This window comes from Miscanthus floridulus, chromosome 18 (assembly GCF_019320115.1).
Source record: "Miscanthus floridulus cultivar M001 chromosome 18, ASM1932011v1, whole genome shotgun sequence".
NCBI lineage: Eukaryota > Viridiplantae > Streptophyta > Magnoliopsida > Poales > Poaceae > Miscanthus > Miscanthus floridulus.
Window position 1 is genome coordinate 47,018,513 of NC_089597.1, and position 22,730 is coordinate 47,041,242.

At 42.7% G+C, this 22,730-nt stretch overlaps 1 protein-coding gene across 1 annotated transcript; it reads right to left on the reverse strand.

Annotated features, from left to right (window-relative positions):
- Positions 1–3,254: 3,254 nt before the first annotated feature.
- Positions 3,255–21,344, reverse strand: LOC136523767 (3-ketoacyl-CoA synthase 6-like). The gene is made up of 3 exons (XM_066517334.1): positions 21,185–21,344; positions 6,059–6,510; positions 3,255–3,935 (listed from the first exon to the last, which is right to left on the reverse strand). Exons 1-3 carry the CDS (start codon positions 21,342–21,344, stop codon positions 3,255–3,257), a joined length of 1,293 nt encoding a protein of 430 aa, XP_066373431.1.
- Between the last annotated feature and the right edge of the window lie 1,386 nt (positions 21,345–22,730).

Here is a 22,730-nt window from a genome sequence, read left to right on the forward strand (position 1 = left end):
TGATCATCGTGGAGTGCGTGATCAAGCCGCTACTGTTTGAGTGCGTCGCTTGGAATTCTCGGAGTTCCCCATCTTCAGATTATGGTTCATCGTGACCTCGGGTGGAAGAACGCCGCTGATCGGATTGCATCTACACTAAGTATTTGTAAGCCGAGATTTACACTACTACAAAAACGATTTTTAGCAACACATTCATTTCTTTGTAGGGGCGGCTCTATATTGAGCCGTCCCTACAAATGGTTATCAAATGAGCCGTCCTTACAAATGGATTTGTAGGGGCGGCCGGTGTTATCAGTCGCCCCTATAAATGGCCCAATTTATAGGGTACAAATCGGATTTGTAGGGGCGGCTCAATATTGAAGTGCTCCTACAAATAGGCGCCAAGTATTAAAAATTAAGCCCTAAAATTTAAATTTTGTAAACGACCTCGGATGGAGAAACAACTAAAATAAAAGTTGTAGATTTTGAAAAGTTATGAAACTTTGTAGATGGTAACTTTTTGATTTGAAATCATGTTGTCAAGGAAAACTATGTTTGAATTTTCAAAAATTTGAAATTTGAATTTTTTAAACGACCTCGGATGGACAAACAGTAAAACTGAAAGTTGTAGATCTTGAAAAGTTATGAAACTTTATAGTTGATAACTTTCTCATTTGAAATCATCTTGTCATGGAAAACTACGTTCGAATTTCTCAAATTTGAAATTCAAATTTTATAAGTAACCTCGGATGGAGAAACTATCAAAATGAAAGTGGTAGATCTCGAAAAGTTATAAAACTTTGTAGTTGACAACTTTTTCATTTGAATTAGTTTAGGGCTTCAAATAATCAATTTATGCTCAGTTTTATATAATACGTGGGGAACCAAAATGAAATATATACATAAGTGATTATGAGGTGCAGTGGTAGAGGAGTTTACGCGCGAGCGAGAGGTTGCGGGTTCGAAACCCAACCAACACAAATTGTGCAAAAATTGTGAAAAAATGCCTGCAACGATAGAGTGAGTGTGTGTGGCTGTCGGTGGGGACCCCTTGGATTAAAAGAAAATTTGCTATTTTTTTGCGCCTTTTTTCGTGATTTCTGAAAATTGATTCGTAGGGGCGGTTCAATATCCAGCCGTCCCTACAAATCGATTTGTAGGGGCGGCTGATAACACCAACCGTCCGTACAAATCGATTTATAGAGACGGTCTGGGAATCACCTCTACAAATCAGCGATTTGTAGCCATCCCTTCGTAAAGATGGCTGGCAAAATCGCCCCTACAAAAAATTACGAGCCACCCCTAAAAAAGATTCTTAGTAGTGTTATTTGATCCTCGGTTTGCTACTCTTTTGGTCATCGAATTGAGTTTCCAGTCTGCGTATTCGTGTTGTGCCGTGTTCGGTTCTTTGGCCATATCAATTATTATAATACAATACTACTCAAGCTGCTACGTTGATTGGCTGTGAACTAAATTGATTTCTGTGAGTCTCATATTGTCGTATGCTTCAGCTTTTCTTTGATTGGTTAGCAATTCAATTAATTAATTTGTCTTGGTCTCACGGAAGGATAGCTGCTAGCTACTCCGTACATACTATTCTGTTACTAGCTTTGGCGTGAGTTATCTGTTGGTGTATACTTCTGGTGCAAGCCGAACTGTTTAAGAGACACTGTTTCTTGATTGTCTTGTACCATGAAGATTGGGGTTAATTCTCGGACACCGTGGGCATGTCCTCATCAATTAGTTAGTAGATACATCATGGTTAGTTATCATATTTTTTAGCCATTGCTTCCTTGAGGATAAATATGATACTCTGAAATACTTCCGAGTGAAAGGTTGTAATGGTATTCTATGCGCTGTAGAATTATTGACTTGAGCATAAGGAATACCAACATAGTTGGAGGCGGAGGGAAGAGGCAGAGCCAAGCCGAGGCGAGGAAAGATAGATGTGAGGCAGAGGGAGGTCCTAGAGGTGAGGGGGCTAGATGTGGTGGGATTGTGGGAGGTCCTAGGATTTTCCAAATTATATAGTTCGAGGCTATATTAGCGGGCCAAGATTGGTCAGACGGGCTTCTATGGAGAGAGATATAGTGCAAACATTTTCACCAATGGTTTGTGATATGAACGGTTGGGTGAAAACCACCCTGATTTTCACTGTTACTCTATTATAAACTAGTGGTGATATATTATCACAAACGATTTTTACTAAAGTGTTGGTGAAAGTGATATCGCATAAATGTTTTCTAGAGAGTAGTGTAGAATCCAATTATCTACCTCAAACCTATTATTTGGAAATATTTACTTTGCAGATGCAATAATCACTCTGAAATGAGATTTAAACACCCCCTCATTTTTTTAGTACAGGATCCATATTCTACATTCACAATCTTGAATCTAGATCCTCACCGTGAGGATGAGATCCAGACAAATCTCTTAGATGTCACCATTAGGTTTGTTAGTTCTAGTAGGTTCTTTAGTTCTAACAAGCTCATACTTAGGTGCGCTTTTTAGGGTACCACCTTCAATTGAAATATGAAATTCAGCGGTTGGTGCATTACTTGTGCTGGCATTTTTAGCTGTACACCCTTCAACCTTGTTTTTATAGTTAATACAGGGTTTCCGGCTTCAGACATCTTCTAATAAAGATAAATAAGACTAAAACTATTACAAAGTACTAACACATATCCCAACAATGAAACATATAAATAAGTCATCAGACTCTGATGTACCAAAGAAAAACAACAACTAAAATAAGTCATAAATTCAAAATCTTCAAGTTGCAACTTGTGTAATCATACTTTCTTGGCTTGTCCCATAATTTTGACATGAGCCAAATATATTATAGGGGAAGAGAAACAACCATATCTGCTATTTGAAGCTTTGGTCCACCAAACCAAGACCACTAATATAAGTATCCTAGCTAGTGGAAATATGTTAGATACCAAATAGCACTGATGGATTTGGTATAATCATCAAGTGCGCATGCAAGTCTAGTTTTGAAAAAGTACCAATAGCTGCTGATGGATTTAGCGTAATAACCATCAAGTGTTCGCAAGTAGAGTTTTCAAAAAAAAAGTTGTTTGCTACAACCTTGCATATAAGTTGAGATGAGAGTGTCATCTGCATATTGGAGAGGGGAAGTCTTGATTATGTTGCAGGGGGATTGGTAGAAAGAGAGCACTTAATTATCCATATTTTTTTGTGTGATTACACAGTACAACGTAGACAATCACAATGTATGCACAGTACTGACCCAACTGGTTTTGTGGATCTTATTAAGGATCATGTACTGGATAACGATGGATGCACGTAGCCCATGGCCCATCTTCACTATTATGGGGTGGAACGATGCACTCCCATACTGCACTGTTGCTCTTGAATCCAGAACCAAATCCAATCATCCATACTCGATCTCCCTTTTGCATGTGGCGCTTGGCCTCGATGTATGCTAATTCATACCATAAGCAGCTGCTAGATATGTTGCTGAATCGATGCAGTGTCATCCTGGAGGACTCAACATGCTTGTCTGACAGGCCTTGGCTGCGCTGGATCTCATCAATCACTGCACGCCCACCTGCATGGATGCAAATATGCTCGAACGCTGTGAGGAAGTTAGGCACGTACAACCTGGTCCGCGTTCTGAGAAGCTTCGTAGATACGAAGGACATTGCAAACAAGAGTTTCTCGGAGGCTGGAAGGACGAGCGGCGCAATGGTGGTGATGTTGGCTTTGAGCGTCCTGGCAGCAACGCCCATGAGATCCATGGAGAGATCCAGCCCTTTGTTTCCCTTATCATCCTCTTTCTGATAGATGCACTGGTATGACTTGTCGTCTGCTGCAGTGTGTGTCCGAACGACATACTCGAGTCGAAAACGGGCCTTTGCGGGTGATGTTGAAAGCAGCACGGCAGCTCTGCCCATGCGGAACAAGCAATATGGAAGCAGCATAGCTCTCTCCACAACCGGAATCTGGAAGTTTGCTGTGTGTCTACGGCACACAGCGAAGTCCAAAAAAAACTCAGCAAAAGCTTTGCCAAGTGTTACACTCGGCAAATGACACTCGGCGTATACAGAGTCGGCAAACGTTTCTTTACCGAGTGTTTTTCATCGGGCACTCGGCAAAGACTTTGCCGAGTGCTAAAATCGACACTCGGCAAAAAAAAAGCAACGTGATGGCGAGAAGACGTTCATGACGCGTTTGCCGAGTGTCTAATGGCATCAACACTCGGCAAATATGTCTTGTTTGCCGAGTGTCGACGGAAAAAAAAAACTCGACAAACAATGGTTTTTTTCCAAAATAAAAAAAGCCCACTCGTGCCGTGCCCGTCCCCAACCGGCGTGGTCCGCACCGGTGGCCGCTCGGTGTCCAACAAGCGCGCGCCGGCGGCCGCGATGACGACCACGGAACGCACCGCCGCCGCCGTGTCCTAGTGCTCCCGCTGCCGTTCCCGCCGCTCTTGCAGCTCGGCCGCTCCCGGCTCCAGCCGCCCGTGCGCCCGCATTGGCCGCCGCTTCGCCGCCCGCGCCGCCACAGCCTCGGTCCCGGCCGCCCGCGTTGCCCCGGCCGCCCGCCCAGCGCGCCCGGCCATGGCTGCCTCCTGCTGCCGTGCCGCGCTGCCCACCGCCAGCTGGTGACCCATGACTGCGACGCCCTGCCCGCACCGCCACGGTCGTGCCGCCCCGCGTGCCCGGCCGAGGCCGTCTCCTGCCGCTGTGCCGCGCCGCCCACCGCCGGCCGGTGTCCCGCGCCCGCCGCCGCCCTCCCACCCCTTGCCCCTTGGAAGATGAGGTTTGAGGAATGTATAAGGAGAGAGGGAGAGGGAAGGGATAAGAGAGGAGGGATCCAGGGAGAGGAGGTTCGGACCAATGGGAGAGCTCGATTTTGGAGACACGGCTCGCTGACATGGCGGAACATGTTTCTTTAAGTTTATAAAGTGTTGAGTTTGCCGAGTGTGGAGCTAGGACACTCGACAAAGATGGCTTTGCCGAGTGTCAAGGTTTGGGGCACTCTGGCAAATATATTAGTTATTTTTTCATTTCCTTGTTTTCCATAACGTGTTTTTCCTGTTTTTTTTGTTCGATGTACTTTGAAAATACCTTGTCAAAATGACTCAACAATATATATATGATTTTTCTACGAATATGATTCCATTATTTTATGTAGTTACAGCTCAAATTTAATTTATATCGATTAAAATTCTATAATTGCACTTAATAAATTAAAATTATCAAACGGATCCAAAAAAATTATCAAAATTTCACATGAAACAATCTATGTTCTCTATTGCCTATACAAAAAGTTTTGAAGTCAAACCCCAATTCGACCGTGACTTTGACTCCAAATCTTACCGATTCCTTCTCAACGCTACGATTCTTCTTCTGAGATGCTTCGGTGTGTAAACATCGTACGTGACAAATTGTGCGAAACCTTCTCAATTTTTTACCATAACCTCCACGTATGATATCAACACATCATGACAAATCTCATGATTTTCAGACTTCGTTTGCGTTTTTTAGAATTTAAAAACCATTCGGCCACACGTTCGTGGTAGTGTTTCCTGAATAAGATGTTCGAAATTTCTTTTTATTTCCCGGGTAAGGCCTCACACTGGACTCAATAACATGAATACCATTTTTGTACTCATTTTATTCTATTATTTGAATAACTTACAATTCAAATTTGACTTGATTAAAAAAAATTGCTTGAAATGTAATAAATTAATTAAATATAGTAAACAGATCGAGAAATATACCAAATTTTAACATAGAGTACCACATATTCTATGTGGAGTGTAGAAAAAGTTTCAAGGTTATAAGAGAGAAAAAACTTATTTCTTTGCCGAGTGCAAAAAAAACACTCGACAAACTTATTTCTTCGCCGAGTGCAAAAAAAACACTCGGTAAACTTATTTCTTTGCCGAGTGTTTTTTTGCAGCACTAGGCAAAGCGTTTGTTTACCGAGTGCAATTATGAGTGTTTTTTCGTAGCACTTGGCAAAGAGCTTGTTTGCCGAGTGACCGAGAAAATGCACTCGGTAATTATAAAAATATTTGGTGAAGAGCCAGTTTCCAATAGTGCTCGTTCCCAAAATAGTAGTTGGGTGTGAGAGTTTCTGTTGATACGACCAACGCCCGTGCCCCTCGCGGCATGGCTTGCAGAAGGTTCTTGGCGAGGTCTACCGAGGCTAAACCCGCGCTGCACCCCATTCCAGATAGATGGACGTTGCGGATGTCACTACGCATCTTGTACTTGTTCATGATCATGTCGGGGAAACCTGGTGTCGGACAAAATCCACTGCAGTTTACGACAAGAATGTCAATGGTGAGAGGAGAAATGCTCGTTTTGGCAAATAGATCGTCAATGGCTGAGAAGACGACGAGCTGAGCTTCCTCGCGAGCAGCCTCCAATGTGCAGTACTTGTAGGGTTTAGTGTACTGGCCCACTGTAGGAAGGCATGTCTCCTCTCCAAGGCCTGATCGCTCAAGTAGGCGTGTCAGGAAACGGACGCTACGCTCAATGCGTATATTATGGGCTTGACCCGTATTATATTTAATAAATTTAATAAAACTCTATGTTATGTAACATTAAATGTTACATGATTTAATACCGTATGGATTTTGACCGAACGTTTACTAAGCTTAATTGGTTGAAAATTATCCATCTTAATTGAGAAGCTGAGAAAAGGACAAAGGAGTGCCACACGCGCGTGCGCCGCCGCCGGCCGGGCCGTGGGCCCGGGCTGAGGCCGTGGCGAGGCAGGCGGCGAGCGGGCGTGGCCAGGTTTTGCCACTTAATCCACATAATCACGGGAGTTTCTCTCCTTTATGGTGGAGGCGAACTGATTGCTCCAGTTACCGTCTCTTCGTGTCTCCGTCTCCTAGGATCCTCCGCTTGTTTCTCCCTCCCCGTCGCAGCCATAAATCACAAGTCCTCCGTCAGTCCAGATCTTCTGCTTCACTTGGCTTCCGAGAGACCACATCTCAGCCGCCCTTTGGGTTTTCCCGTCCCGTACCTTTGCGCGCACGGAGTAGCAGGAGAGCAGGTGCCTCCAGAACCCTTGTCCGCCTGAGAACCTTGCACGGGGTGTGCGGCGATTAGGTTTTTAGGGAGCGACGCCGCGACTGCTCGTCCGACGTCTTCTTTCTGGTGATCGATCGCGGAACCCGTCTTCTTTCTGGTGATCGTTCGTGGGACTACACTGTGAACACCTTCCTGCATCGACTATGGTCCACGACTTCGAGCAACGAACTATGTCAACTAGTGCGAATGGAGCCTCTGATGCCCTCGGCATGGGAGCCTCCGCTGGGTACAATTTTAACTCTGTGATTACCGCACTTTGCGCCCTTACTGTATCGATCTGTATGTCATACTTGCATGCTGTAGCGTTTGTTAGTGATATACACATGCACATATATGTCGTCACAAACTTACTGATGTTTTATTTCTAGATTAAATTGACCATGAAAATACCTAATTATCTAACAATCCAAAAACCTAATGTTAGTAATTTTCTGTCAGTGGTTTTGCTGCTGCTTTAAAGCCGAATAATTTTGATAGCATGAATTTTATGATTTGGCGTGCCAAGATGGTGTTGTGGTTGACTGCTATGAATTGCTATCACGCCGCACAGGGGAAGCCTGAACAATTTATTCGTGAGGAGGAGCAAAAGTTCTTGGCTGCCGATAACCAGTTTTGAGGCGCCGTGATTAGTGCACTTCATCCTAAGTATGAGAAAAACTATATATCTTGCACATCAGGCAAAGAGTTATGGGATGTTCTTGAGGCAAAGTTTAGAGTTTCTGATGCTGGTTGTGAGTTGTACCTTATGGAGCAGCTATATGATTATAAAATGGTTGAAAACCGTTCTATAGTGGAACAGGCTCATGAGATATAGGCGCTAGCAAAGGAACTAGAACATTTTCCATATATGTTACCTGACAAGTTTGTGGCCGGCGGTATAATCGCTAAGCTACCACCTTCTTGGAGGGATTTTGCTACTTCTCTAAAACACAAGAGACAAGAGTTTAGCGTGGCTGAGCTTATTGGATCTCTTGATGTTGAGGAGGGGACGAGAGCAAAAGACAACCGTGGAAAATGAGTTGAGTCTTCCGCTGCCAATATTGTGCAGAAGAAAAACTCATTTGCATCCCGTAATAAAAAGAAGAAGAACATACAAGAGAACAACAATACAAAGCCTAAGCAAACTGCTCAGTTTAAGAAGAAAAACAACAAGAAAGGTGGAGGTTGCTTTGTTTGCGGGAGTGATGAGCATTGGACAAGTGTGTGCCCAGACCACAAATATAAGCAAGAAAAGAAATCAGCAAACATGGTGATTAGCGAAACTAGAGGAGGAACATCTGGGTATGGTAATTCTTTACCTTTTGTTCTTTCAGTTTGTTTTTTACCTGAGTGGTGGATGGATAGCAGTGCTAATATTCTCGTGTGTGCTGATGTTTTTTTGTTTACTTCCTATCAGACCAGTAGGACTAGAGCCTTGTTGATGGGAAACGGTTCGCATGCGAGTGTTTTTGGTGCTGGTACGGTCATTCTGAAGTTTACTTCGGGAAAGACGGTGCTATTAAAGAATGTGCAACATGTCCCCTCCATCAAGAAGAATCTTGTTAGCGGTTCTCAAATGTGTCGCGATGGCTTTAAAATTATGCTTGAGTCCAATAAGTGTGTTGTGTCCAGACATGGAACATTTGTTAGAAAAGGTTATGATTGCGGAGGCTTGTTCCGCTTATCCTTGCTTGATGATGTGTGTAATAATGTAGTGAACAATGTTAATGTTTTGGATGAGTCAAATATATGGTATTCACAACTTTGTCACATTAATTTTGGCTGTCTCACGCGGCTTGCAAATCTGAATTTAATCCTAAAATTTAACTTAGTCAAAGATTCTAAGTGCTAGGTGTGTGTACAATCGAAGCAACCGCGCAAGCCTTACAAGGCTGCTGAGGCGAGGAACTTGGCACCATTAGAACTCGTTCATTCTGATTTATGCGAAATGAATGACGAATTGACAAAAGGTGGTAAACGATACTTCATGACATTTATAGATGATTGTACTAGATTTTGCTACGTGTATTTATTGAAAACTAAAAATGAAGCGTTGCATTATTTTAAAGTCTATAAAGCTGATGTAGAAAATCAACTTGAGAAGAAAATCAAACGTTTGTGGTCCGATCGCGGGAGAGAATATTTCTCAAATGAATTTTCTGAGTTTTGCGTGGTGCATGGAATTATTCATGAGAGGACGCCACCATACTTACCATAGTTCAATGGGATTGCAGAGAGAAAGAATCACACTCTAACTGATTTGTTTAATGCCATGTTAGAGACTGCGGGACTATCTAAGGAATGGTGGGGTGAGGCTATATTGACATCGTGTCATGTCCTAAATAGAGTGCCCACAAAGAACAAAGAAATTACACCATTCGAGGAATGGGGGAAGAAGAGATTAAATCTCTCTTACCTGCGAACTTGGGTTGTTTGGCAAAGGTGAATGTGCCAATAAACAAAAAGCGAAAGCTTGGACCAAAGACTGTTGATTGTGTTTTTCTTGGTTATGCTATTCACAGCATGGGTTATAGATTTTTAATTATAAATTCTAGTGTTCCTTAGATGGCTCTTGATACAATCATGGAATCTTGAGATGCTACATTTTTTGAGAATGAATTTTTCATGAAAAATGCACCTAGCACAACTGGTCATGAATTTATAATTCTCCATAAGCATGAAAATTTTACTCCGATAGAATAAATTGAGGAACCCTATATACAAAATCCTGAGGAGGATGAGACTATAGTCACTAGAAAAAGTAAGAGACAGAGGACTGCAAAGTCTTTTGGAGATGACTATATTGTGTACCTTGTGGATGACACACCAACGACCATTGAAGAGACATATTTCTCTCCTAATGCTGACTTATGGAAGGGAGCAGTATAGAGTGAGATGGATTCTATTATGTCTAATGGAACTTGGAAAATAGTTGATCGTCCTTATGGGTGCAAGCCTATAGGGTGCAAATGGGTGTTCAGGAAAAAGCTTAGGCTTGATGATACTATCGAGAGGTACAAGGCAAGACTTGTGGACAAGAGTTATACTCAAAAGGAAGGTGATGATTTCTTTAATACTTATTCACCGGTTGCCCAATTGACTATAATTCGAGGTTTGCTTTCCCTAGCAAACTCATATGGTCTTATCGTTCATCAAATGGACGTTAAGACATCTTTCCTAAATGGAGAGTTAGAGGAGGAGATCTATATGGATCAGCCAGATAGGTTTGTAGCAAATGGTCAAGAAGGCAAGGTGTGTAAATTATTAAAGTCATTATATGGCTGAAAACAAGCTCCTAAGCAGTGGCATGAGAAGTTCGATAGAACTCTAACATCTGCTAGCTTTATTGTGAATCAAGCTGACAAATGTGTGTACTATTGGTATGGTGGGGGTGAAGGAGTTATTTTGTGCATATATGTTGATGACATACTGATCTTTGGATCCAGCCTCAAAGTGATTGAGGAGGTGAATGAATTTTTATCTAATAATTTTGAAATGAAAGATTTGGGAGAGGCTGATGTTATTCTTAATATCAAGCTTCTGAGAGGAGGTGATAGTGGGATAACTCTGTTACAATCCCACTTGTGGAAAAGGTGCTGAGTTGCTTTGGGTTTAGTGACTGTGAACCTGCTCCTACACCTTATGACCCGAGTGTGTTATTGAGGAAAAATCAGAGAATAGCAAGGGATCAATTGAGATATTCCCAGATCATTGGTTTGCTCATGTATCTTGCTAGTGCAACAAGGCCTGACATCTCATTTGTTGTGTGCAAGCTGAGCCAGTTTGTGTCAAACCCGGGAGATGATCACTAGCGTGCTCTTGAGAGAGTGATGCGCTATCTAAAAGGCACTATGAGCTATGATATTCGTTATACCGGACATCCGAAGGTGCTGGAAGGCTATTATGATGCCAACTGGATCTCTAATGCTGATGAGCTTTATGCCCCAAGTGGATATGTGTTTTCGCTTGGAGGTGGTGCTATTTCCTAGAAGTCTTGTAAGCGGACTATCTTAACGAAGTCTATAATAGAAGCAGAACTCACAACATTAGACACCGCTGGCTCTGAGGCCGAGTGGCTTCGTGATCTCCTTATGGATTTACCGGTTGTTGAAAAACCCATACCGGCTATTTCTATGAACTACGATAACCAGACTATGATTACGAAGGTTAATAGTTCTAAGGGTAACGTGAAGTCTACAAGGCATGTTAAGAGACGACTAAAATCTGTCAGAAAATTAAGAAACTCTAGAGTAATAGCGTTGGGCTATGTTCACACGTCTAACAATCTGGCAGATCAATTCACTAAGGGTCTGTCACGCAATGTGATAGAAAGTGCATCGAGAGAGATGGGTTTGAGACCTAAATAAAATTTACTATAGTGGTAACCTGTTCTATGTGATCGAAGATCCCGTGAAGTAGGATGGTGAAACAAGCTAGTAGTAAATTGTGAGGAAAGATCCTTAGTAACACTCATTTCTGATGCATATCTTTTCTTTCTGTAAGGTAGGTTGGTTTTTACCTTAATGTGTTCTAAGTGGCTTGCTAAAGCAAATGTTGTCCTACAGAATATCTTTTGAGGAACACACCTATATGAGTCAGACTGCTGGTCATAGTCTATGAGATTTGGGTGATCTCTAAATACTCATGAAAGGCACTGGAGTATGACTTATATGCTCCAAATAGAGGGGATGCCTTTTGTAGCCTAGTATCAACTAAGGACTTTAGTGACATTCACCTCACACAAAACTGTAAATTCAAGGCTTAGTCAATTGTTCAGTTGTGACTAAGTGAAACTATTGCTCTAGATGGATGTTCAACTTAATAGTCTCCATTGAAACACTTGTATATAAAAGAAATATGGTTCTAAGACTACTTTGTTATAAACCCTAGAGTTTGGTGGGGATTGTTGGATATATTATGGGCTTGGCCCATATAATATTTAATAAATCAAATAAAACTCTATGGTACGTAATATTAAGCGTTGTACGGTTTAATACCGTATGTGATTTTAACTGAACGTTTACTCAACTTATTTGCTTGGAAATTATCCATCTTAATTGAGAAGCTAAGAAAAGGATAAAGGAGTGCCACGCACGCGTGCCGCCGCCGCCGGCCGGGCCGTGGGCGCGGGCGCGGTCCGGGCCGAGGCCAAGGCCGTGGCCGTGGGCTCGAGGCGAGGCGAGGCGAGGCAGGCGGCGAGTGAGCGGGCGTGGCCAGGTTTTGCCACTTAATCTACATAATCACGGGAGTTTCTCTCCATTATGGTGGAGGCGAACAGATTGCGCTAGTTACCATCTCTTCGTGTCTCCATCTCCTAGGATCCTCCGCTGCCTTTCTCCGTCCCCGTCGTAGCCATAAATCGCAAGTCCTCCGTCAGTCCAGATCTTCCGCTTCGCTTTGCTTCTGAGAGACCACATCTCAGCCGCCCTTTGGGTTTCCCTATCCCGTAACTCTGCGCGCACGGAGTAGCGGGAGAGCAGGTGCCTCTAGAACCCTCGTCCGCCTATGAACCTTGCACGGGGTGTGCGGCGATTAGGTTTTTGGGGAGCGATTCCGCGACTGCTCATCCGATGTCTTCTTCCTAGTGGTCGATCGTGGAACCTGTCTTCTTCCTGGTGACCATTCGTGGGACTGCACTGTGAACACCTTCCTGCATCGACTGTGGTCCATGACTTCGAGCAACGCACTATGTCGACTAGTGCAAATGGAGCCTCTGATGCCCTCGGCATGCACTACACCAGATTTGCACATCACTGCCGACATCATCACTGCCGGATTTGTGAGAACCGACAGTGATGTACCTTCACTCCCGGTTATGAGCTTGAAAATGAAAAAATGATTGGGGCTGGGCTAAAACCGACAGTGAAGGACCACATCACTGCCGGTTTGTGGCTTGAACTGGCAGTGTTTTGGCAGGCACTCATCACTACCGGTTTAAGCCAAGAGCTGACAGTGATTGGGCTCTATCACTATCGGTTCTAGCCAAGAACCGACGGTGATAAGCCTACAACACAAAAAGGCTGTAGCCGTCCTCTCCTTCCCCCTCTCTTCCATTTCTGAGAACAGAGGCACGCATTTGGACCCTTCCCTCGATTGTTGCGGCTGCTCTTCACCATGAAGCTAGTGCTTGGATTTTGAAGAATAGCTTGATCTTTTGCTTTAAGGTTAGTAACAAACATTGACTCCTTTGATTTTGTTGCTTAATTAGCTTTGTTTTGATGGCTACATTGCTTGATTCTCATTCTAGTTCTTTCTCCATTCTAGAGAGCACTTTTCCAATTGGACATTTGTGCCAGGCTCAAATTGTGGTGAATCCATCATCTAAAAGGTTGGTGTCTATGAACACATTTAAATTCCTAGCTAATAATTCCATGGTGGTCAAGATCATCATTGTTAGTATGTGATGCTATAATTAGTTCTTAGAAGTAGAGTAGAATAGTTGTTCTTCAATATTGTGCAATAATTGTTTTTTACTATGATTTTCAATTTACAGGGCCGGGGCTACCAATTTCAATTTTCCAATAATTAGTGTACAATAATGTTTTCCAAAAATGGTACTTTCGAGCTACAATTGCTGTTTATGAAGCTTGATTTCTTATTAATTCTTTGTAATTACTATCTCAGTATTTTTTTATGTAGAGATGGATCGAGAGTGGATGCATCTGTCCCGAACGGACAAGCGGTACATGCATGGCGTCAGCTAGTTTATCACCGATGCCAAAGCCCATGCTAGGAATAGGAACCCTGTCAATCAAAGGAACTTTCATCAAATTGAGTCTATACGATCGCACTTGATTACCAGGGGGTTCATGCCAAACTATACGATATGGACTATGCATGGTGAGGTTGGTGTGAATGTTCTGCAGGAAAACTATGATGATGTGGACATGCCTGACGTAGCCATCCACGATGCTGACGAGGAACCCGGTGTCAACACAGAACCTATGGCCACAGTTAATAATGTGTTTAGGAACACGCTAGCTGACGACACCGAGGATAACGATGGCATTTCTTAGCTGCTATGTAATGTAGAGACCGGATGTCTTAGTGAAAGACAGCTGAGAAAGCTAGAGAAAATGAGACAAGATGGCAAAACACCATTGTATAGGAATTGTCCAATGGGCAAACTAGAAGCCGACATTATGCTGTTAGAGTTCAAATCGACAAACGGATTGAGCGATAAAGGCTTCGATCAGTTGTTAGATATAATAAGGAAAATGCTCCCAAAAAAAATGAGTTGCTAGAAAAGACATACTTGGGCAAGCAAACGATCTGCCCCATCGGCCTCGAGGTTGAAAAAATCCACGCGTGTTCCAATGATTGCATATTGTACCGTGGAAAAAAATACAAAGACTTGGACAAGTGCCCCAAGTGTGAAGCTCCACGGTACAAGGAAGGGCCGTTAGATGAGTGCACCAAGACCAGAGGGGGTCCCGTAAAGGTCGTTTGGTATTTTCCTATAGCTCCTCGGGTGCATAGGCTATTTGCATGTGTAAAGTCAGCCAAGCTGTTGCGCTGGCTTGGCGAAGAGCATAAGAAAGATACAATGATGAGACACCCCGCCGATGGGCGTGACTGGAGGACTGTCAATACTATGTTCTATAAGGACATCGATGGAGAGGTAAGGCACCTTTGGTTTGCTTTGAGCACAGATGGGATGAATTCTTTCGACCAGGTTAGAAAGCAATCATAGCACCTGGCCAATGACGCTCTGTATATACAACATTCTGCCTTGGGTCTGTATGAAGCGGTCGTACATCCAGATGCCACTACTGATCCAAGGGCCAAGACAGCCTGGGAATGACATCGATGTGTTTCTGGAACCAGTGATCGATGAACTAGTGGAGATGTTTGAAAAGGGTGTGCTGGATGTTTGGTACGAGTACAAAAGGGAACATGTCACGATCAAGGGAGTACTTATCGCTACAATCACCGACCTGCCAGGTCGAGGTTCGTTGTCCAAAGAGAAGACAAAAGCTATACTAGATGTGTCGAGTGCTTGGACGACACTGATGCGGTAAATCTACCAAATAACTCAAAGATAGTTTATATAGGACACCGTAGGTTCCTACCTAAGGATCACCCTTACCGCAGGAACAGAAAAGATTTCAACGGTGCTATTGAGAAACGCTTAGCTCCAAAATATCAAGACAGGCCTGCGATACTTTGAGAACTCAACAAACTGGAGGTTGTCCTTAGGAAGGGAGATAATGCAGTAGCAGCGCCTGATGGGAGCGTTTGGAAGACAAAAATTAGTTTTATGGAAACTACCTTACTGGCCATTTCTGAGTGTATGCCACTGTCTTGATCCCATGCACATCACTAAAAACATGTGCGCTAACACTCTTAACACCTTGATGGACACCGGGGGGACATCGAAGGATTCACTAGCCACATGCCTGGACATGCAACACTTGGGAATCAGGAAGGAGCTGCATCCTATGGAGCTAGAGAATGGCCAGTTTGAACTTTCGGTTGCGTCATGGACATTGAAGAAGGAAGAAAAGTGTGCTCTTATTTCTTTATTCAATGAACTCAAAGTCCCGACGGGCTACTATGCGAACCTGAAGAGGCTAGTGAACATGAGAGAACTCAAGTTTAACTATGGCCCTATGAAGGCCCATGACTATCATGTCATTATGACTCAGCTGCTCCCTGTTGCCCTGCGTGGCATCCTCCCCCCAAAGGTCCACACCCCAATCATAAAGCTTTGCTCGTTCTTCAATGTGATCTCAAAAAAGGTCATTGATGTGTCCACGCTAGAGTAGCTACAATGGGACATAGCCAAAACTCTCGTTAGGCTTGAGATGCATTTCTCGCCGACTTACTTTGGTATCTCATTACATCTGCTCATTCATCTTGTTGACTCATTCATCTTGTTGACCAAATTAGAGCCCTTGGCCTAATATACCTGCATCAGATGTTTCCTTTTGAAAGATTGATGAAAGTTTTTAGGAGGTATGTTAGGAACAGATTCAGGCCAGAAGGGGGCATGGTTGAAGGATGGTCAACGGAGGAGGCCATTGAGTTCTGCACATATTATCTGGACATCAAAAGGGTCGGAGTTCTAGAATCTCGTCAGGAGGGAAGACTACGTGGCAAAGGAATGATCGGGGAGAAATCTATTATAATAGACGACCCTATTTCTTTTAGACAGACACAGTTCGCTGTTCTCCAGCAAGCCGAGGTTGTGATGCCATACATTGATGAGCACAGGCAATCGCTGCAAACTCTATATCCGAGCAGGTCACAGGCTTGGCTAGATAAAAAATAGAACGAGGAATTTGTCAGCTGGTTGCGACGTTGCTTGCTTGGAATAAAGTTGGGTAATCAACTGGATGCCTTAGCCAAGGGGCTTTCGAGTACATATCTTAAGTACCAAGGGTATGAGATCAATGGATTCACATTTTACACAAAAAAGCAAGATGGAAAGAGCACATACCAAAATTGTGGTGTTCGTTTTGATGCTCACGACGAGAACGGCAACGTGCAGGCAACATACTATGGTTTCATAAAGGAGATATTGGAGCTAGCCTACGGTCCATTGAAGGTAGCTCTTTTTCGCTGCTAGTGGGTCTAGCTTGAGGAAATCAACACTGACAGCGAAGGGTTCACTACTGTTGATCTCACTAAGATCGCATATAGAGACGACCCCTTCCTCCTTGCAAGAGATGTTATGGGAGTTTTCTTTGCAAGGGACAACAAGACAAAAGGAAAGGCTAAAAGTAGTCCTAGAAGGAAAAAGGAAGATTGTCGGTGTCGATGGAGTGATGGACGAAGAAGACTACAGGGGCTATCAGGAAATGCATCCATTCAGGGCGAACATACCCCTACCTATCCTTCAAGAGGGTGACAAACCTACTTACGTATGAATTGATCACAATGAGGCCCTCATTGTTGATGCACCTAAAGATAGTTAGATTATTGTTAACTATGTAATCATTATGCAGACGTTGTATTAGTAATTCGCACTGAATATTTAATTTATATTTTGTGCGCATCTCTATAATTTAATTATTGACTATGTAATCAAATATTAAGATGATGTTCACAAACACTATTATTTGATAATTATAGACCATTAATTAATTATCATAGAATTAAATAATCAAGACACAAATTTTTGTGTTATTTTAGAATATAAACTAACTGCATTATTTCTATTAATAAATATATAAAGAAAAGCAAACTAACCGAACTCCCTATCCTAGCTCAGCGGTTAAGGCCACACACTCTGTAGTCTGAGACCCGCGCTCGAATCCCAGGCGGGCCAAACATTTTTGATTTTGCATTTATTATTTAGTAGTGCATTACGATGGGATAAAAGAAAAAAATAAAACCATTCTAACCGAACTCCCTATCCTAACTCAGCGGTTAAGGCCGCGCACTCTTAACCCCGTGACCCACGCTCGAATCTCAGGCGGGCCAAACTTTTTTATATTTTTTACAAAAAGGCTGCGATGGCAGACTCCAAACCGGTAGTGTTTTTTTATATTTTTACTAAAAGATGGCGGTAGGGCCCTTCACTGCTGGTTTTGGTTTTAAAACCGACAGTGATAGCTTCTATCACAGTCGGTTGCTCAAACCGACACAGAAGGCCCAATTCACTGTCGGTTTTTAAACTAAAACCGACAGTAATGTGTAGATGCTCCTCACATGCCAACAATGCTCTCATGACCACAACAGTTGGAACACTGCTCTTACCTACCCCGACAACTTTAGTTCAGAAATAAAAATGTACCACAACTGCTAGCCCCTATAAAATGGCCCTCGTCCAGGAGCTAGCCTCTCCATGTATGTTGGTTTCAGCCAGGCCTTATCAGCCATGATACAATGTTTTCCTCTCATAGCAAACCACAGATATCGTTATGCATCGTAGTCCACCAAAATGGTGCACACATAAGGTACTAGAATAATGCTACTGAGGTACACAATTTTTTGTAATTTTTTGATGTATTTCATTACTATCTAAATAAATATATCGTTCTTGTTAAAACTTTCCCACTGTAGTATCTAAATAAATATATCCTTTACATATATGCACCTTCACTGTCGGTTCTATTTAGAAACCGGCAGTGATAGCCACCTTCCCTGTCGGTTCTATTTAGAAACCGGCAGTGATTACCACCTTCACTATCGGTTCTATTTAAAAACCAGCAGTGATGTCCATGCCACCTATATAAAACAAACTACCGGCCACATACATCGATCCCACCCACCCACGAACTCTCTCAGTCTCATTTCTCATGTTTCACTCTCACTTCTCAAGACATCCACTCTCTCTCTACGTGATTTGGTCATGGCTCCTGCATTTTCAATGGTATTGATATGTTGTCTTCTCCAATATTGTATCTATATTCATGTTTCTTTGCATTCTACATTTATATATATTCTTATTCCTTGCATTCGATCTATATTTAATTATGTTGCCACATTTTACTTGGAAGAATTTTTTGTGCATATATTTTATGTTCATATTTTTTTGCATTTTATCGATCAGGTGGTATGAACAACGGACCTCCCCCACCACAAGAACCAGGTTTCCACCCTGGCGAAGAGTCATTCGCTCCTAATGTGGCCATTCCACGGTTCTCTGTTTCAGCTATTGTACGAAATATTTTCCAACATCTTTTGTTTTTTGATGCTAACTAATAAGTGTAATTAGTTTAATATCATTGTTGCATGCATATATGTCGTAGACTATATCCCCAATAGATTGGCTGTGAACAACACTTGGCTGGTTCTTTATCTCGGACATCGTCGAGAACACGACATCTAATGCGAGTGGTCGGCTATGGACGTGTGAACTCAATTTTTTCATCCATGTGAGGGGTTCAAATCATCGAAACCATATCCACGGGATGGGAATACAGAGCCCGGACGTGATAAGCGCCCAATTAAGTGCCATGCGCATCTGTTTAGAGGCACTTCGACATAATTGCTATGATGTGCCTAATTTCTCGCACTTCAAGCCACTGGCTTTGAATGTAGGTGATATCCTCGTCCCGCAAGCAAGCGAATGATTTGCAAGCTACAACCATACGGATGTGGTAAAATGGTCACTTATACCTGAGTCGTGGTTATTTATTGTTTATTATTGTAATAATATTCTCTAATTTTTTTCTTTTTCTCCGCAGACAGATTACGCTACAGGACCTTACCTATGCTGCATGTGGCTTGTGGGCCGTTCTAGACCAAGCTATGGAGCAACTCGGGTACGATTGAGACTTCTGCAATGGAAACCTCGGCCAGCTCACTATAGAAGGATGCTAGTACTGCATAAGGATTACTATAGGGGCAGTGGTCGTTCAGTAGGTTACATCTATGGCCGACCATTCTTTCGTTATTGTGAGGCACGAGAGAGTGCACTTATACGGGCATTGGACTTCATCGATACAAGCGGATACGTAATCTATGACATCAACTACCATATATGGCTACAGAGGTATGTTAGTGTGCATGGCCCGATCGATCCTGATAGTGATTCCGATAGTAATTAATGTTTATTTAGCTAGGTTTTCAAGGTCGTAGTTTAATTGGGTTCTAATTTTAATATGTACGGCTTTGTGTGTTTAATTATTGTCATGCATGTAATTCGTGTAACATTTGTTGGGCAATTAGAAATATACATTCTGGTGTCATATTGGTCTCAAATTATTCTCAGGCTTGCACATGCCACGTGTGAAGGAAACACCAAGTTTGGAATTTTCCGGAGATGGTTTGCTACTTTCTGAGGTTTAATTGAATTTCCACGCGACGAGGCCGTTTAATTATAGGTTGAACTGAGTCTACCCACGAAAAGATCTGGAATGGTGCCAAACTTTTATATAGGCTCTAATGTGCCCTAGGGATAAGAATTTTGTGGAGGTGGATGAAAAAATCTATTGGGTCCAAGATGAAATTCACCCTCTTTTGTCTCATTTGGCACAGAGAAAAATATAATAAATAAAAATGATCAAAAAAACCTATAATCCTATGTGGGGTCTTAATTTGGGTGTACATGCTTGCCAAAAAAATTTCAAGTCATTTCGACATAGGCGGAGTATACATGCTCCACAGAGGTACATGTGCCCTTTCATTGAACCATGACTATACACATAGGTTATCAAGGTTTCTATGGTTCATAGGCATTCCGGTGTCGTATTGGTCTCAAACTTTTTCTTAGGATTGCACGTGCCACGTGTGAACAAAACACCAAGTTTGGGATTTTACAGAGATGGTTTGCTACTTTCTGAGGTTTAAATGAATTTCCGCGCGACGAGACAGTTTAATTATAGGTTGAACTGAGTCTACACACGAAAAGATCCAGAATAGTGCCAAACTTTTACACAGACTCTAATGTGCCCTAGGGATAAGAATTTTGTGGAGGTGGATGAAAAAATCTGTTGGGTCCAAGATGAAATTCACCCCTTTTTTGTCTCATTTAGCACACAGAAAAATATAATTAATAAAAAAATGATTAGAAAAACCTAAGATCCTATGTGGGATCTTAATTTGGGTGTACAAGCTTGCCAAAAAAATTTCAAGCCATTTCAACATAGGAATACATATGCTTCTATTTATTCAGTATATAAAAGATTTTTTTTAATATATGTAAACATCACTGTCGGTTTCAAAAAACCGGCAGTTATGAGAAGAAACCGACAGTGATGCTTGTTATCACTGTCGGTTTATTTTGAAAACCGGCAGTGATATATGAAAAATCAATAAAAAATTGTGCCAGCCCTCGGGTTTGAGCTCGGGTCTTGGGCTACAAAGTTCAGACACTTAACCAAAAAAATTTTTAAGCCATTTCGACATAGGAATACATATGCTTAATAAATTATAAAATTAAACCAAAAAAATTGGGCCACCCGGGATTCAAACATGGGTATCGGGGGATGAGTTGCGGGGTCTTAACCGTTGAGCCAGTAGGTGGTATTCGAAAAGTGTGGAAAAGATAAGTTACTTATGCTGTAACCGCTACACGACAATCACTGCTGGTTTAAATAATGGTCCGGCAGTGATGTACCCCCATCACTGTTGGTTTCTACTTACAACTAGCAGTGATGTACCCCCATCACTGTTGGTTTCTAACTAGAACCGGTAGTGATGAGGTCCGGTATAAAAGCCCGCCGCGGGTTGAAAATTTTCAACCCCGCGCCAACCATTCCCAGCCCCGCGCTCCTCTTCTTCGACGCCGACGCCCGTGCACCGCCCCAAGCCGGAGCACCTGTCCACTGCCCCCACGCCATCATTGCCAGCCCCGCGCTCCTCTTCTTCGATGCCAAGGCCTATGCACCGCCCCACGCCGAAGCAACCGTCCATCGCCCCCCGCACCGCCGTTCCTAGCCCTACGCTCATCTTCTTCGACGCCGACGCCCGTGCACCACCCCATGCCGGAGCACTCCCCACGCCGTCCACCACCGGACACTAGAGCACCACCAAGGCCTTTAGGAGCATGCACGGACAGCTGCTTTCTCACCCCCACGGTGAGTGCGTGGCTCACTACCCGCTAAGTGTTCGATGAAATGCCCCACGGTTGTTGTCTTCCCAATAGCAGCCGATTCCTATTCAATTGAGTTACATGCTGTTACTCCTTGGTTTAGTTATAGGTAGAGTGTCAATTGTTGGATTCTTGTCAAATGTGTACAGGTATAATCACTATAGGTAGAGTGTCAATTGATTTTGATGCAATGTATAGCATGCTTAAAAAAAGGCATCTATAGATGTTTGTTCCAGAAAAAAAAGTTAAAAACAACTTTTAAAATTGGCTCGGCAGCAGCAGCAAGTATAATTACTAAACCACATTGATCTCCAAATAATAGACAGTCCAATTATTGAGGTTATTTTTTTATCATGTCAAGGATAAAGAACATTAAATAGATTTAGTTTGGCCATATAATTTGAATAATAACTCTTGTTCAGTGAGTTACCATTACCACTTACCACATGCCTAATTTACTTAAATGTATAGGCAACCATGGCATGGTATGTAGTGCATGTTGGTCACATGCCTAGGATTTATCGAACCTGGGAAGATTGCTATGCTCAAGTCAATCGCTACCCTGGTAATTTGCACAAAAAATACAACATAGAAGCTGAAGCTTTGAGGGCCCATTATAGTCATCCAGCCTACCTTGCAAACCATGGGCAACCGGCCTACTATGGTCCAATGAATATAAACCATGGCCATCCGCTGGCACTGGAGATCGAAGAGAAGCCACCTGTCAGAGATGTGAAGATTAGGAGAATTACTCCTTGGTCTTGGAAAGATGTCTTGCTTTTATTTATGGCTATGGTCATCGCTTTTCTTATTTGGAAGTTGATGTAGGCTTAGTTTTGTAGAATAGTAGGTGGACTTTATTGTATGTGGTCAATCAAACAATGAATTTGTTATAGGTGAACATATGATATTATTTGACTTTGTTGTATGTGGACTTATTATTAGACTTTGCATTAAACATATTATATATATATGAACATATGCTATTAGTAGTTGTCCATGGCCAAAACTAACCACGATCATGTCACAGCCATGACTCATCGTCGCCTATTACCCCATCGCCAAAGAACTGATCGGCAACAAGAAGCGGCTGATATCGCTGGGATGGGAGAGCCGCATGATTCGACAAATGGTGACGGTGTCAATCAGGTCGGCGAGAATGAGCAGCCATGGACCCCGTCCGGCCTGCTCGATCTGGGTCAAAATGA

Bases quoted from the DNA above. Each gene is read 5' to 3' on its own strand.
- LOC136523767 (XM_066517334.1), bottom strand. From the start codon at position 21,344: ATGGACGGTTGCTTCGGCGTGGGGCGGTGCATAGGCCTTGGCATCGAA. The intron at 6,511-21,184 runs GTTGGCGCGGGG...ATACGGGTCAAG, and splicing joins GGAGCGCGGGGCTGGGAATG to CCCATAATATACGCATTGAG. The intron at 3,936-6,058 runs GAGCACTATTGG...ATTCCGGTTGTG, and splicing joins CCAACTACTATTTTGGGAAC to GAGAGAGCTATGCTGCTTCC.